General features: G+C 36.4%; 1 protein-coding gene across 2 annotated transcripts; it reads left to right on the top strand.

Annotated features, from left to right (window-relative positions):
• Nucleotides 1–2,703, top strand: LOC116032845 (formin-like protein 17). Of its 2 annotated transcripts, XR_004100798.1 has the most exons (5): nt 1–826; nt 905–1,031; nt 1,124–1,250; nt 2,302–2,400; nt 2,522–2,703. XR_004100798.1 is itself a non-coding variant. In XM_031275577.1 (4 exons), exons 1-4 carry the CDS (start codon nt 768–770, stop codon nt 2,576–2,578), a joined length of 342 nt encoding a protein of 113 aa, XP_031131437.1. In that variant the 5' UTR covers nt 1–767; the 3' UTR covers nt 2,579–2,703. The 2 variants fall into 2 exon arrangements, 1 of the variants encoding a protein (XP_031131437.1); XM_031275577.1 differs by lacking the exon at nt 905–1,031.
• Nucleotides 2,704–14,811: the final 12,108 nt, after the last annotated feature.

The raw sequence follows: 14,811 nt of genomic DNA, 5'->3' as shown, positions 1-14,811 counted from the left end.
GACGTCGCCGGGAACTCCTCCGCTGCCGTCGCTGTCCGCAGCCGCGAAGACCTCTCCGGAAACTCCTCCGCGAAGGTTGGTTACTCTTGATCTCTCGACGTTTTGTAGTTGGTAGGCCACTAAAACTTGAGAATCCCAACTTAAAACTCTTATTTGGCAATGCAACTGAGCTTAGAGAAATTTATCTTGATGGTGTTAATATCTCAGCTAAAGGTAGTGAGTGGTGTGAAACCTTATCTTCATCTTTGCCTAATTTGAGAGTATTGAGCTTGCGAAATTGTCATCTTTCTGGGCCTATACACCCTTCCCTTTTGAAGCTTCACTCTCTGTCTGTAATCCAACTAGACCAAAATAATCTGTCCAGTGCAGTTCCAGAATTCTTGGCGAATTTGACTGCCCTGAGCCTTGGCAACTGTCAGCTGCAGGGAGAATTTCCAAAAGCAATTTTACAGCTACTGGTAACATTCTTGGCTGTCAACTTTTTAAGAAAATTACTTTCACATTGATGCATCCGGGACTGCTTTTATCTGTAAAGTTGAGTGCTCTCTTGCTTATAGCTTCTACTTAGGATCTTTGATTGTATTATTTAGATGGACACTTAGACAGTATGCTTCTCTCTATATGGAATGGTTTGCTGAAAATGTTTGACAAGCACCTACATGTGCATTTAGTTGTAGACTTGTAGTAGTTTAGAATTAATTCCTAAGGTAGTAGTGTCATGTTCAACACTTCGTTTATTAGATCAAATGCTTTGATGGTTAATCGAGATGAAATTGACATCCTCTGGAATGTCAAGGATCAATTCCCCAAGGACTTCAGAGCAGAGGTATTTCATATGTCCTAATTTTTTATGCTGTAGCATTTTGTTTGTGATAGTTAACCTTTCCCTTTTGCTTAAGTGAAGATTGTGTTCTCGGAGATGGATTCGGGTTCTTCCAACATTAAAGCACATTCATTGCATAGTGCTGAAGAGAAAGGTCTCCCCGTTGAAGCCTATGGGCTGAAACACAGAAACCTGAGGAAGCTGCCCAGTACTGACAACATTTCTCTGTTTCCTTTTTCCTTCTCTTGTCCTCTCCTCTAAAAATTAACCCATTCACTTGCTTTATCTTGTCTCTGCCAGGGCTCCTGAATTCGACATGTCTGAACTTGAGACTCTCTTCTCAGCAACTGTTCCAGATTCAGGTCGCAGAAATGGAGGTGGAAAATCAGGTAATGCTGCAGGAGCTAAGGCTGATAAAGTGCATTTGGTAAGTAACCGAGATGTCTTACCCTTCTATTTCGAAGTGCTTCTGTGTATGTATTTTTCTATGAGCTGTTATTATATAGAGATTCTCTATTCATTCCTTGTGAATTCTGATGTCAGATTTCTTTTCATTATTACTTACAAAGTTTGCCATACACCTGAAGCTTTATTTGGGAACTATCTTGCATTAGGATATAAAGATTGCTTGTGCTGCTTGAGCACAGATAATTAGATGCACAACCATATAAAGAAATGATGTATCATCTCCTAAATAACTCATCTGGAATTCCAAAAATCATATCTTTACTTTAAACGTTTTAGTTAAGTAAAATAAGAATTGTATATTGCTCTTTTTCTTTGCTTTGGAGGTCAGCATTATTTGGAATTGCTCTGTGGATTAAATCTTATTATCTGAAGGGCATATGTTATATTGTAATGCAGGCTTTTACCATATACGTATTGTTTGTAAAAAGAAAATAAATTTTGTAAAGCAGCTAACCTTTGTTGATATCTGGCCACATTTGCACTGTTTCATGCAAATTGACCTCTGAAGGGCATATAATTGTGAGATTATGCTTACAAAAGTTAAGATTCCTTTGCCGGATTTAATGGTCAGCTTCCTAAGAATTGACTGTATATTATTCATTTAACTTACCTGTCTTTCTGCTTTTTTCAGTTAATCGGACATGCTAAAATTATACAGTGTATATTTGTTGTCTACTATGATCCTGCACCTGCATAGATACTCTACTACTAGGAAGTTCATACAAGGAAATTTCAATAGATCAATTTTTTTTAGATAATTGGAGGTAGTTGCATGTTGCTGATCCTGGTTTCTGTCATATTTGGCACCCTATATACTTACTCCATCAAGATTTTCATTTTCCACTCATGCTAGACTCATTCATGAATAGCTCACCATGCCTCTTTTGTTCTTGACATTTTGTTGTATTATAGCAACCTTGTAACTTTTAAAATTCCTTTCCTATGTATGCTGAAAAACACTACTCCTTACAACCTCCGAGTTAATTTCCCCTTCTGCTGTTTGCCAACAGTGTTCTGTTCTAGCGCTGGATGATTCAACATTGGACATTGATCAGATTGAGAATCTTATAAAATTTTGTCCTACTAAGGAAGAAATGGAACTTCTAAAGGTCAAGCATATTTGTCTGAGTTAATTTTCAATTTACACTCCCTATTAGTGTCATGCTGTTACTTTCAATACAAGCGGTGCTATTAGAGTTGATCATCTCATTCTTGTACTTCAATTTCCAGAATTACAAGGGAGAGAAGGAAAACCTTGGAAAATGTGAACAGGCAAGTGGTGTTTGACTTTTGTTTTCTTTATCCTTTTTCTCCACTGCCTGTTTGACAATAAAACTCGTAACTCAACATATTGCTCCTTTTGAATTTGGACCTGTCAAATAATCAGAACCTTAGTGGTGGGATCCCAGAATTCCATTTTTTAGGCTCCTTAGAGACAGTATCACTAGTTTTTCCGGCTCATTACCAGATTTTATTGGTAATCTTCACAACTTGTCTAGTATTGATCTCTCCAACTGCAACTTCTTTGGGTCACTACCTTCTACAATGGCTGACCTTATGAGTTTGGCATATGTGGATTTCTCTCACAACAACTTCAATGGTAAATTTTAGTAAATAGTGTTGTCAATGTCACAAAAAAAAGAGAAGGAAAACATAGAAAAAGTCTCCTTTGTCTCCCCCCTTTTTTCTTCACTTTCTTATGCTTTGTAATTGTCTATGGAAACATTAATTGTCCTTGGGGCTGTGGATTGTGCTTATATCATATATTATATATAAATACTTTTCTTATTCATGATTTACTTAGCTATATATATTTGAGCAGGTTTTGGGTGTAAATAGAAAAATAAAATGAATATTTAAAAAAAAATTACCCTACAACGTCGGCTAGTCTTATTAGCCGACGTTGTAGGGTAATTTTTTTGTTTTCAAATTACCTACGACGTCGGCTATTTGTAAAGAGCCGACGTTGTAGGGTATTTTAGTAGTTTTCAAATTACCTACGACGTCGGCTATTTGTAAAGAGCCGACGTTGTAGGGTATTTTAGTAGTTTTCAAATTACCTACAACGTCGGCTATTCGTAAAGAGCCGACGTTGTAGGGTATTTTTTTGTTTTCAAATTACCTACGACGTCAGCTATGTGTAAAGAGCCAACGTTGTAGGTTATTTTAGTAGTTTTCAAATTACCTACGACGTCGGCTATTTGTAAAGAGCCGACGTTGTAGGTTATTTTAGTAGTTTTCAAATTACCTACAACGTCGGCTATTTGTAAATAGCCGACGTTGTAGGGTATCTTTTCGTTTTCAAATTACCTACGACGTCGGCTATTTGTAAATAGTCGACGTTGTAGGGTATTTTTTTTGTTTTCAAATTACCTACGACGTCGGCTATTTGTAAATAGCCGACGTTGTAGGGTATTTTAGTAGTTTTCAAATTACCTACAACGTCGGCTATTTGTAAATAGCCGACGTTGTAGGGTATTTTAGTAGTTTTCAAATTACCTACAACGTCGGCTATTTGTAAATAGCCGACGTTGTAGGGTATTTTATTTATTTTAAAGTTACGTACAACGTCGGCTATTTGTAAATAGCCGACGTTGTATGTGTATCTTACAACGTCGGCTAACATTTAGCCGACGTTGTATGCGTACCTTACAACGTCGGCTAACATTTAGCCGACGTACAACGTCGGCCAGATCAACGTCGGATTTTAGCCGACGTTAAAGGGTCCATTTAGCCGACGTTAAAAGCCGTTTGTGTAGTTGTGTTACAAAATTGCAAACATTTATTTTAGTGGTAATTATACTCAACATCTCATATATTATCTTGCATTCATATACTTTGAATTATCAATTTAAATAAACATATTCAACATTCAATTACATATGCATGAACATCGCATATATAATATTGTATTAATATACTTTGAAGTACTTATTTAAAAATAAACATTGGGCATTATCCTATTCGCGCAATGCGTGTGAAAAAACTAGTATATATATATATATAGAGTTAGGACACCCGCGAGGCAGTCCCGCGACTCACAATCACGGGACTGCCGCCTTTCTTGCGGGACTAGTTGACAGGTCCATAGGACTCGTCGTTGGGCCCGTGAGATTCCAGGGATGAACAGATACAAAAACAACAACAACAACAACAACAGAGCATCTCAAATCATTTCACAATGCAATCTAAACACAAGATAGAAATGTATATATACACATACCCAAGATTTGAGCCAAATACATCTATTAAAACCTTCAAAAGGATCAACAAGACAACAAGCAAACAAGGTAGGTATTTAAACATCTTTGCACATATTGAGCAACCATAAACCATACCTTCTTCCATAACACCTCTAGCGTATGATTCCCTCTAATCATAGCCTTCTTGGATCTCAGCTCCTCCTCCTAATAGCACCCCAAACATACATAGCAACAAACAACAATATATAAACAACATTTATAAAGAAAGGGAAAGATGAACAAAGGTAAACGGGATGACTAGGTAGAAGAAGATAGAAGGCACGAGAATAACTACCTTAGGATTCCCTAATAAAAATGGAGTTTGTTTTCTTCAACTTTAGGTGGGAAAATGGCATGAGAAGACAAAGGGGGAATGAGGAAGGAAGATAGCTACAATGGCTACTTATTTCCTATGCTCCAAAACCCTAGGTGGATAATTCTAATGTGGGTAGGGTTAAGGAAATGGGCTATGGGCTTGGGTTATGTTTAGGAAAGAAGACAAGGATTGGACTTGCAGGAGTTTATCATCTTTAGGAAGATTGTTGGGCTAGGGTTAATTAAAGAAATATTATTGTGATTATAGAAGCATAGGTTATAAAATAGTTTCATCTATATTTTGGAATAAGAATTTGAATTTTTGAAAATAGTAATACTAGGGTGCCTAATGTCATACAAATAATTTTGAGGTAAAGTAATTTGTAGCAAAGGGTAAAAATGATATTTATACTAAAATAATACTATTTGAAAAAATGGGGTATTACTGCTACATATACACAAGAATTCACATAAAATCTTTCATATATTTAAAATGATCTCACGAGAATATTTTAATATATATAATAAGATTCAATCAAACACAATGGAACAATTTTATTTTTATTCAATAATAAAAACGTATTACAAGAGTACTAAAAAATTATTTATAATAAATAAAGGAAATACATTGGAAAGTAATTTCCTTATTCCTACTAGTAGTAGTCCTCTCAACCTGTGTTCCTCTCAACTCGAAGGGTGGTCCCATCCTCACATCGGGTCTACCTATTAAAGAAACCAAGTTGGGACATGTGATACCCCAAAAACCTACTTTCCTAAAACTCTTATATTTATTAATTATCTTTCATAAACTTCTGTAACTATGAACTATATTTTATAATACCTTATATATTTTCAAAATGAGAGCTTGCATAAACTATTTTTATATACTTAAGTATGATTTAAATACTCTATTTGATCGTATAAATACTTAATCCAATTTTGGCCCCAAAGTCTATCTGAGAGGAATTGAACCTGTGAATCTTATACTAGTACTTTCAAGCCTAAACTTGAACCCAACACTAATCTAGCCTATTTTCCTATCAAACAAACCTTATTTGGATTAAACTTGACTTAGCATTTTATCCAAAATTATAACCTAAGGTTTTAAAGCAAAATTCCCATTTTACCCTTCCATGATCTTACCATCATCATACTCACCTAGGTATAAATATTGCTCTGTTTCATTGCCTCCCCAGATCCCTCCCCTTTTCCTTTCATTTCCAGCTCTGAGAACTTCATCAACAAACATTGTAAGCTTCTTCTTCTTCTTCTTCTTCTTTATCCTCTTCTCTTTCACAGTACACTAAATGTGTGTATGTTTATGCATATTTGTGATTTTCTTCTTGTTTCTCTGGTTAGGGAGTTAGGAAGTGGAAAAGGTAACCAACCTTGAGGTATAGAGGATGGATTGAAGCTTCCTTCTTTATCCTCTTCTCTTTCACAATACACTAAATGTGTGTATGTTTATGCCTGTTTGTGATTGTCTTCTTGTTTCTCTGGTTAGGGAGTTAGGAAGTGGAGAAGGTGACCAACCTTGGGGTATAGAGGATGGATTGAAGCTTCTAGGCTATCAGACTTGAGGTATGGACCACGGATGCCTAAAATCTATATTATGTTCTTGTATTCTGTGTTATAGTGATATATATATATATATATATATATGTGTGTGTGTGTATATATGTACATATATATGTATATATATACATACATACATGTATGTATATATATATATATACATACATGTATGTATGTATATATATACATATATATGTACATATATACACACACATATATATATATATATACATATATATATATATATATATACATATAGGGTAGACTTCATGTGAGACAATTAAGCTAGGTGAGAAATAAGAAAGAATCCTAGCCACTAGAAAATACCAATGAATGATTGTGATTTTATTGTAGTAGTTTAATGTGATTCCTTATAGTTCGGTTGTTTTATAATATTAATTTGGAATCCAAGGGCAATACTGTCTTGTGATCTGTAAACGTGCATATGGAATCACAGCCAAATTGCGACTTTCCCTCTTTAACTCTGTAGACAATTTGCGAAGCAATTGAAACCATAGCGCAGAAGGCATATCAACGTCGGCCGAGTGCACCGCCCCACCCTATCGTCCAACGTCGCAGAGGTATGGCTGGTTTGAGGCAACGAGGGAAACGACGTAGAAGATCGAGGAATCGGACGGAAAACATAGGTATGTTGCGGTAATATATATATATATATATATAAATTTCGTGTGTTTTCCGGCGAGTACACCACAACCTTGAGTAGGGTTCCATTAATTTTCATTTGTTTGCGTGGGTTGGGTAATTGTTTGCGTGTGATGAGTGCGTTGGATGCAGTGTGTGTATTGTAATACACACAGCCGGCTAAGGTTTAAGGAACTAGTGTAGGGGTGAGGGGGATAGGTGGCTGAGATTGTGTGGGATTGGTAGAGTTGAATAAATACTCTGCGAAGTTCTGGTTGCTCAAATTTGTTGTGAAGGAGAGATTAAATGTGAAATTTCTATAATCCAATAACATGGGTGTGTGGTTTTGAATGAAGAATTATTAGTGATTATTGGTTGTGAAATGCCAAAAAGCCGTGATATGCTTTATATGTAATTGTCTGATGTTGTTGGTAAAGTCATGATATGCTTTTTTATTTGTTGGTGAAGTCATTATGTGCACTTCAGATCAAATGTGTTTGCACATCTTTAGAATAACTGATGTTGTTGTTGAATTTGGTATATCCTGTTCAATTAAAAATGCATATGTGAATGAATTGTGCACTTTTACATACCATGCTGCTCAAATTTATGTTGGTACACTGTTTCTCATGTTAGTAATTCAGCACTGTAATTGTTTTTGGTTTCCTCCCTGTAGTGAAGAAACAACGGGTCATTCAGTTACCTTGTTAGCCATCACAAACCGGCAATGAAGACGATGACTTTGCCAGCCCACCGAGAGGATTCCTTCAAAGGCTTCATGTGGAACCAGCGTGGAATTCATCATTAGGCAAAATTTTTGAAAGCTTAGAGTTAGAATAACTTAGATGTGTTTTCTGAGGGTAGAATAGATTTATTCCTGTGGACGTTAATATTTTATTTGCGTGAGTATTAACCTTTAGATAACTATATTATCTATTGATAATATTTGAAGTGTTTGTACTAGCTCAGTAGCAGGAACTATAATACTTTGAAAGATAGTTGCATTAGCATAGTGCACAAGGTAATTTAACCGGGTGCACACAGTTTTAGTTTATATGGGTACACTTGAAAAGGTGATGTGCACACGTGCTTACCTTCAAATGCACAGGGACAAACCCAGAGCACAAACTTTTCAGCAAAGAAGCACAAAACATGCAGTGCACATACACAATTACTGAGTGGCATAGATGCCTAACGTTGTGTGCACTACATTTTTGGCTGGCACACGCTCGTACACTCGGGGCAAACAATGCCTAATAAAGTGCACACAGTGTATATATGGCACATGCTCCTAGACTAGGTTAACATACAGGTGGACTGCTACATGCACACTCGTGTAACGATGTGTGCACATGGTATTTGTCTATAAGGCATACGCTGCTACACTTGGGTGCACACGTTGTATAAGGAAGTGCACATGGGCACATAAGTTGTAGTGTATATATGCACAACCTACCTCACAGAGATGGATGCAATAAAACGATGATATGTAGGTAAACAAAATAGAAATATTTGTGAAAAAGGCACAAAAAGATGAATTCGTAAACAAATACCATAGTTAACATACACATGCACAACGTAACCCACAAAAGTGCACATAGAACACATAATATTCCCCCCGCCCCTGCCCCAATCCCCCATAAGCTTGAAAACAATCTTATCATTACAACCAGCCATATTTTAGCCATACGCCTCTTTGGCAATATGGAAGTGCCATCAAGTCCTTCACTAACTGGACACCCTTCAGCAGCAGGCTGCTTAAACCCCTTGATGAGAACACACCAAATACTTCATCAAGACCTCCCCGCGCCTATTTTTCGAATCAGTATTACGACGAACATCAAACCCAACTATAGAAGCATAGTGGATATACAACACAACAGCTTTGTTTAAATCGCAAAACCTTTCACCAGCGAATGGCTTGATTCCAATGTCACATACTAGCAGCTGATACTTCGTACGCCTAAGAGATATATGCATTACACACCCACGAGGGCCAACCTCATGAACTTCATCAACTGCCACAGAAGCTGAGACAGGGAAAGCAAAATAAAAAAAAACGAGACTCAAAATCAACAATAGAACATTATAACCGCACACCCGAAAGTTTAAATTTCACAACAGTAATGCACATGCTACAATACATACATGCACATACTATGCAAACAAGGACTAGAAAAAGGTGAACTAAAGTTATAAAATCAAAAATATTAAAAGGAGAAATATGGTGTACATTGAAACAAGGGATGAAACAATCCCAAACACCATTGTCTACTAGAAAATGAACACCAAAAAATGGGGATTCCCCACTACTGACGGCAACAAATAAACATGCATAAAACTGCACACACCATAACACACACATGCACAAAATCACGTAAAACAACATAACCAAACCCAAAAAAAAACACAACAATAGAACATGATAACCGCACACCTGGAAATTTAGATTACATAATAGCAATGCACATGCTACAATACATACATGCACACACTGACGCAAATAAAGATTAGAAAAAGATTAACAAATGTTATAGAATCACAAATATTAAAAGGAGAAAAATGGCACTTCATTGAAACAAGAAACGATCCCAAACACCATTGTATAATAGAAAACGAACACAAAAAATGAGACTCTTAACTACTGATTGCTATAAACGTAAAAAACACAACTGCACGCGCCATAACTCACACATGCACAAAGTCACGTAAAACAGCATAACCAAAATCCAAAAAAAAAAAAAACTAATGAAAACATATCTCCATTAACGATCTCCATGCTTTGGGAAAAACAAAGAACACGTCAGAATAGTGAACAAACAGTAAACACCAAACATTGACACAAGAGAAAATCCAATCCAACCAAAATTAAAACACCTAAAATCAAGCTTAATATATTGAAAGAATATCATACTAAAATAAAAAGCTATCAAAATTACATAAAATCCCCACTAATTAATAATTTCGAAAAATAAAAAATAAAGAGGAATAATCTTAGCCATAAAAAATCCAAAGATGGATGTACTAGATTAATTCTTATTTCTCACCTAAATAGGTTGTCTCATTTGATTATAAATCTATACACATACATATATATATATATATGTATATGTATATGTATGTATATGTATATGTATATGTATGTATATGTATATGTATGTATCTATACATATATATATATGTATATATATGTATATATGTATATGTATATATGTATATATATATATGTATAGATACATACATATACATATACATACATATACATATACATATACATACATATATATATACATATATATAGATCTATATATGTATATATACATATATATATATGTATATATACACATATATATATACATATATATATATGTTATTTGTTGTTGTCTAAGTCTGGAAGTGGGGAAATCGCCAGGTGAGTCTACTGCCTCGTACCAAACTTTGAGCGCATCGGAATAGCCACGGACCAGGGAGGCGCGGCTAACGCCCCGTGTGTTGTCCTTGTTGAAGGCGGCAGACCAAAGGGTGCTGCCACCCTCAACCGTGACAGCGACAAGCTGCTGCAGTGGGGCTTCTAGCACTGCTGTGTAGCCCTGCGCGGTCATGAGCTATGGGGACAGACCTTTGGGCACCGCCCTTGCAGCCGGGCTAGAGGTACGCGCGAGCTTTTTGGGCCCGTGTGGTTGGACTCCAATCATTATTGCATGGACCATGGTCCACACAGCTGTGTGGACCATAAATAAAAAGTACATTTTTAATATACTAAAAGTACATTATTTTTGTACATAAAGTACATTATTTTAGGGTACATTATTTTTGTACTGAAGGTACATTATTTTATAGTACTATAAAATAATGTACTTTCAGTACAAAAATAATGTACCTTCAGTGCAAAAATAATATACCTTATGTTCATGGTCCACACAGCTATGTGGACCATGGTCCACACAATAATTTGCCGTTGGACTCTATGTGACTGGTATCTTCAGTGATTTGTTTTTAAAACTCCATTCTGGTCCAAAATATTTTAAAGAGTATATTATCAGTATAATATTAGGTATAATATTTATGATGGGAGATTTGCATATTCTTACCTTATATTTTGTATTTGGAATCCTTTTTTTATATATGTATGGATTATTATGATATGAAGATATATAAACCTATTTTGAGAAATGTCTATTTATCTTTATATATTTACTAGTTTTTCTTATGCGCGATGCGCAAAAAATTGATGCCAATATTAATATCTTATATTAAAATTTTAAATTAATTTAGATTTGAGATATTTAAATTATTGTAAATAATAATAGTAATGTAAAATATTTTTATAAATTTTATATTTATATTTTAGGAAATAACTAACATATAACTTCATTATATAATGTAGTGTATATATTATTATTATTGAAGAAAATAAGAAAATAAGAAAATATATAGTGAATGCATGTGCATGGTAACAATTGTGGAAAAGATAATGTAAGTTATAACGATAGGGGTATGTTTGTCTAATATATTGTAAAGTACAACTTTTATAGCATAATGTACAAAAATCTTAACGGAAAAAACAGACATAAATGAAGGGTATAACCTTCCTTCACACTTATTATGTTTTTAGATATGTGTAAATAGTAAACTATTTTGGAAAGAAAGATTTCTAAAGCTATATGTTAACTATGTTCGAATTATATGAAAAACCTATATATTTTGGAGGGCGCGATTTGGGCTGCAATCCTATCGCTAGAAATTATATCCGGTAGAAATCATATTTGATAATGGAAAGTTGTATACGAGTAGCCTAGTAGAAATCATCCCGGGTTGCTAGGGCTGGGGTTACTACACACTAGGCTTGGAATCCCAATTAGGGGGTGTGTACACTTAAGGTAGCAGTCCTGTTTTCACGGGAGTAGTTTTGCGTTCAATATAGAGTTTATTGTTCCTTGTTGGATATCACTTAGGTGATGATCCCTTCCTCCCGTTGATGAGATTGTATGGAACTAGTGTTGGGTTCAGTAGAGATTTGTTGTTCCCTATTGGACATCACTATGGTGATGATCCCTTCTTCCCGTTGTTGAGACTTGGTTTCCTCCGTATTACTACTAAACATGAGGTTTTAAAGCAAAATTCTCATTCTACCCTTCCTTGATCTTACACTCACTCACCTGGGGTTTTGAACCCTAGGTATAGATATTGCACTGTTTCATTGCCTCCCCAGATCCCTCTCCTTCTCCTTCCATTTCTAGCTCTGAGAACTTCATCAACAAACATTGTAAGCTGGAACTTCATCAACAAACATTGTAAGTTGCTGCATGTTGTTGTTGTTGTTGTTGTTGTTCTTCATCTTCTTCTTTTTCTTATTCTTCTTCTTCTCCTCCTCCTCCTCCCCCTCCTTCTTCTTCCTCTTCTCCTTCTTCTTCTTCTTCTTCTTCTTCTTCTTCTTCTTCTTCTTCTTACTCTTCACAATAGACTAAATGTTTGTATGTTTATGCCTATATGTGATTTTCTTCTTGTTTCTCTGGTTGGGGAGTTAGGAAGTGAATAAGGTAACAAACCTTGAGGTATAGATGAGGGATTGAAGCTTCTAGGCAATCAGACTTGAGGTATGGACTATGGATGTCTAAAATCTATATTATGTTCTTGTATTCTGTGTTAGAGTGATATATATACGTTATGTGTTGTTGTTTGAGTTTGGAAGTGAAGAATGTGTTACTAAATATGTATATTTGGATGTATAAACTTGTGTATATCTTGTGTTGATGTGTGGAAGGAGATATTCTAAATTTGGCTTCCTTGGGTTAGGAGGACTACCAAGAAAACGAAAGACTATCATTCCAACAGATTCAAGTTAAAAAGAAGAATTCTCCCCCAGCTGGAATTCCCACGAGCAACGGAGCGAGCAAGCAATGCCATTGGAAATGACAAGATCCCTTGAGAAGAATAAAATCTCTAAAGCATGCCTTCGTAAACACTTTAAAATTCTTTCAGGTGATGAACACGGCATAGGATTGATCCCCTCCCGAAGAAACTCCACAAGAGAAGCGAGGGCAGAACCCTTCACGTACCCGTCGGTCTCTAGGTACTCAAAGGAGGCGACTCCACTTTCTTTTACGGCGGAGCTCATATACTGAATTTCGGATTTCTCTTAAACTCTCTTCTTCTTCTTCGGCTTTAGCGGGGACAAAGGCTTCTGCGGATTCGGCTTTAGCTTCTGGCTAGACCGAGCGCTTTTGGTACGACCGAGAGAGTGTAATATGATATGTGTGGCCGCCCGAGCGCCTCTTTCCACCCTTGCCTCAAACCTTTCTCCTTCTTACAAGCCCAAGTCTTCCCTCTGTTGCCGGTGCCAATACAAATACCATGATTGGGAAACCCAAGGCCAATGAAACATTTCGTCCACTTCAACAAAGAAGCAAGGGCTTCACTATTTGTGAGTTTTCCGTTCCGCATCAGCAGCCTATAGCAGGAGCAGCAGGTGTGGAAGGTTTTACTTTGGAAGCCGCTAACGCTAATACAGCTAGCGCTCAATCAGTTTGATTAGTAGCGACGCGTAGTAAGAATACAAAATCCGCTGCTTTAAAGAGGAGGACTGATAGTAAGAATACAAAATCCGCTGCTTTAAAGAGGAGGACTGATGCTGTCAGCTCAGATATAATTTGAAATGATTAATCTGGTTTCGTGGCTTCCTTTGTCCCATGGGAAAGATGCTAAGGCTTCCACCCTTGCCTTATTGCAGGAGTTTTCTTGCTGGGGTGGCCTAGTCCTTGCCTTATTGCAGGAGTTTTCTTGCTGGGGTGGCCTAGTGACAGGGGAGAGCAATAACAACAGAAGCAATACTAATTGCCTTTTCCAAGCCAGCTAAGACATCAAAAAGTGATATACACCCAATAAGCCAAAAGACCTAATCCATATAATCAAGCAAGGGATGAGCGCTAGTAGGGGGCTCTCCGTGATCCTATCTCCGAGCCGGGCTCTTAGATAGCGGATTTTTCATTTCCCCTTGGACAAAAAACAAGCAACAGATTCAAGTTAGCCGGATAAATATGGTTTTCAATTTTGAATTTAACACCAAAGATAAATAATGGTAGGCTTCGATAAAAACAAATATAACCAAAAGAAAAGGTTAGTGGAATTAGCGGAAAATTGAAACTTGTACAAAATAAATATAACACACATCCCAGCCAACAAGCAACGGCTTTCGCTTTAAGCTTTTGACGGATTTATGATTTTTCATTTCTTATCCAAGGGACTCCTAAATTGTATTCTTCTCATCCATGGGACGAAACCAACCCACTTGTCAAGTTAAATTTATACTTTGAAATGGGACTCATAGAGTGAAATTTCGGCTTTGAAGGGAAGCCATAGAGGCAAGTGAAGTTCCTATTAAGTCAGATTTCGCTAATATAGGCATTAGGGGGCGCCTTTCATACTTAAGATCAAGATATACGTTTTTTCTTCCTTTAGCATAGGATTGTTGGCTTCTTTCTTCTAGTCCCCTGTTCGTACGTTAACTGGGAAGTTGTCCTTCAAAAGCCAAGTCAGTAGACTTGCCTTCTTTCACATCCGGGTCTGTAACAGCTGATTCTCTTCCTCCAAGCAGTAAAGCAGGAAAGGCTAAGAGTAAGAGCCAACAGAGAGAGCTTTCAACAGCCTATATTCTTGTCGAAAAAAACCCTTCTGGCTTCATTCTTACCTATGATAGCTCCTTCTCTAAGACATTGGGCATTTGTCATTCCACCAGCAAGAGACATT

The sequence above is a fragment of the Ipomoea triloba genome, chromosome 10, assembly GCF_003576645.1.
Source record: "Ipomoea triloba cultivar NCNSP0323 chromosome 10, ASM357664v1".
NCBI lineage: Eukaryota > Viridiplantae > Streptophyta > Magnoliopsida > Solanales > Convolvulaceae > Ipomoea > Ipomoea triloba.
This window is presented reverse-complemented; position numbering and strand designations above follow the sequence as displayed.

What these genes read in the sequence shown, in the direction of transcription:
- LOC116032845 (XM_031275577.1), top strand. Translation starts at nt 768, where the DNA reads ATGAAATTGACATCCTCTGGAATGTCAAGGATCAATTCCCCAAGGACT. An exon ending in CCAAGGACTTCAGAGCAGAG is followed by an intron (nt 827 to 1,123) that starts GTATTTCATATG and finishes TGTCTCTGCCAG; the next exon opens with GGCTCCTGAATTCGACATGT. An exon ending in AAGAAATGGAACTTCTAAAG is followed by an intron (nt 2,401 to 2,521) that starts GTCAAGCATATT and finishes TTCAATTTCCAG; the next exon opens with AATTACAAGGGAGAGAAGGA.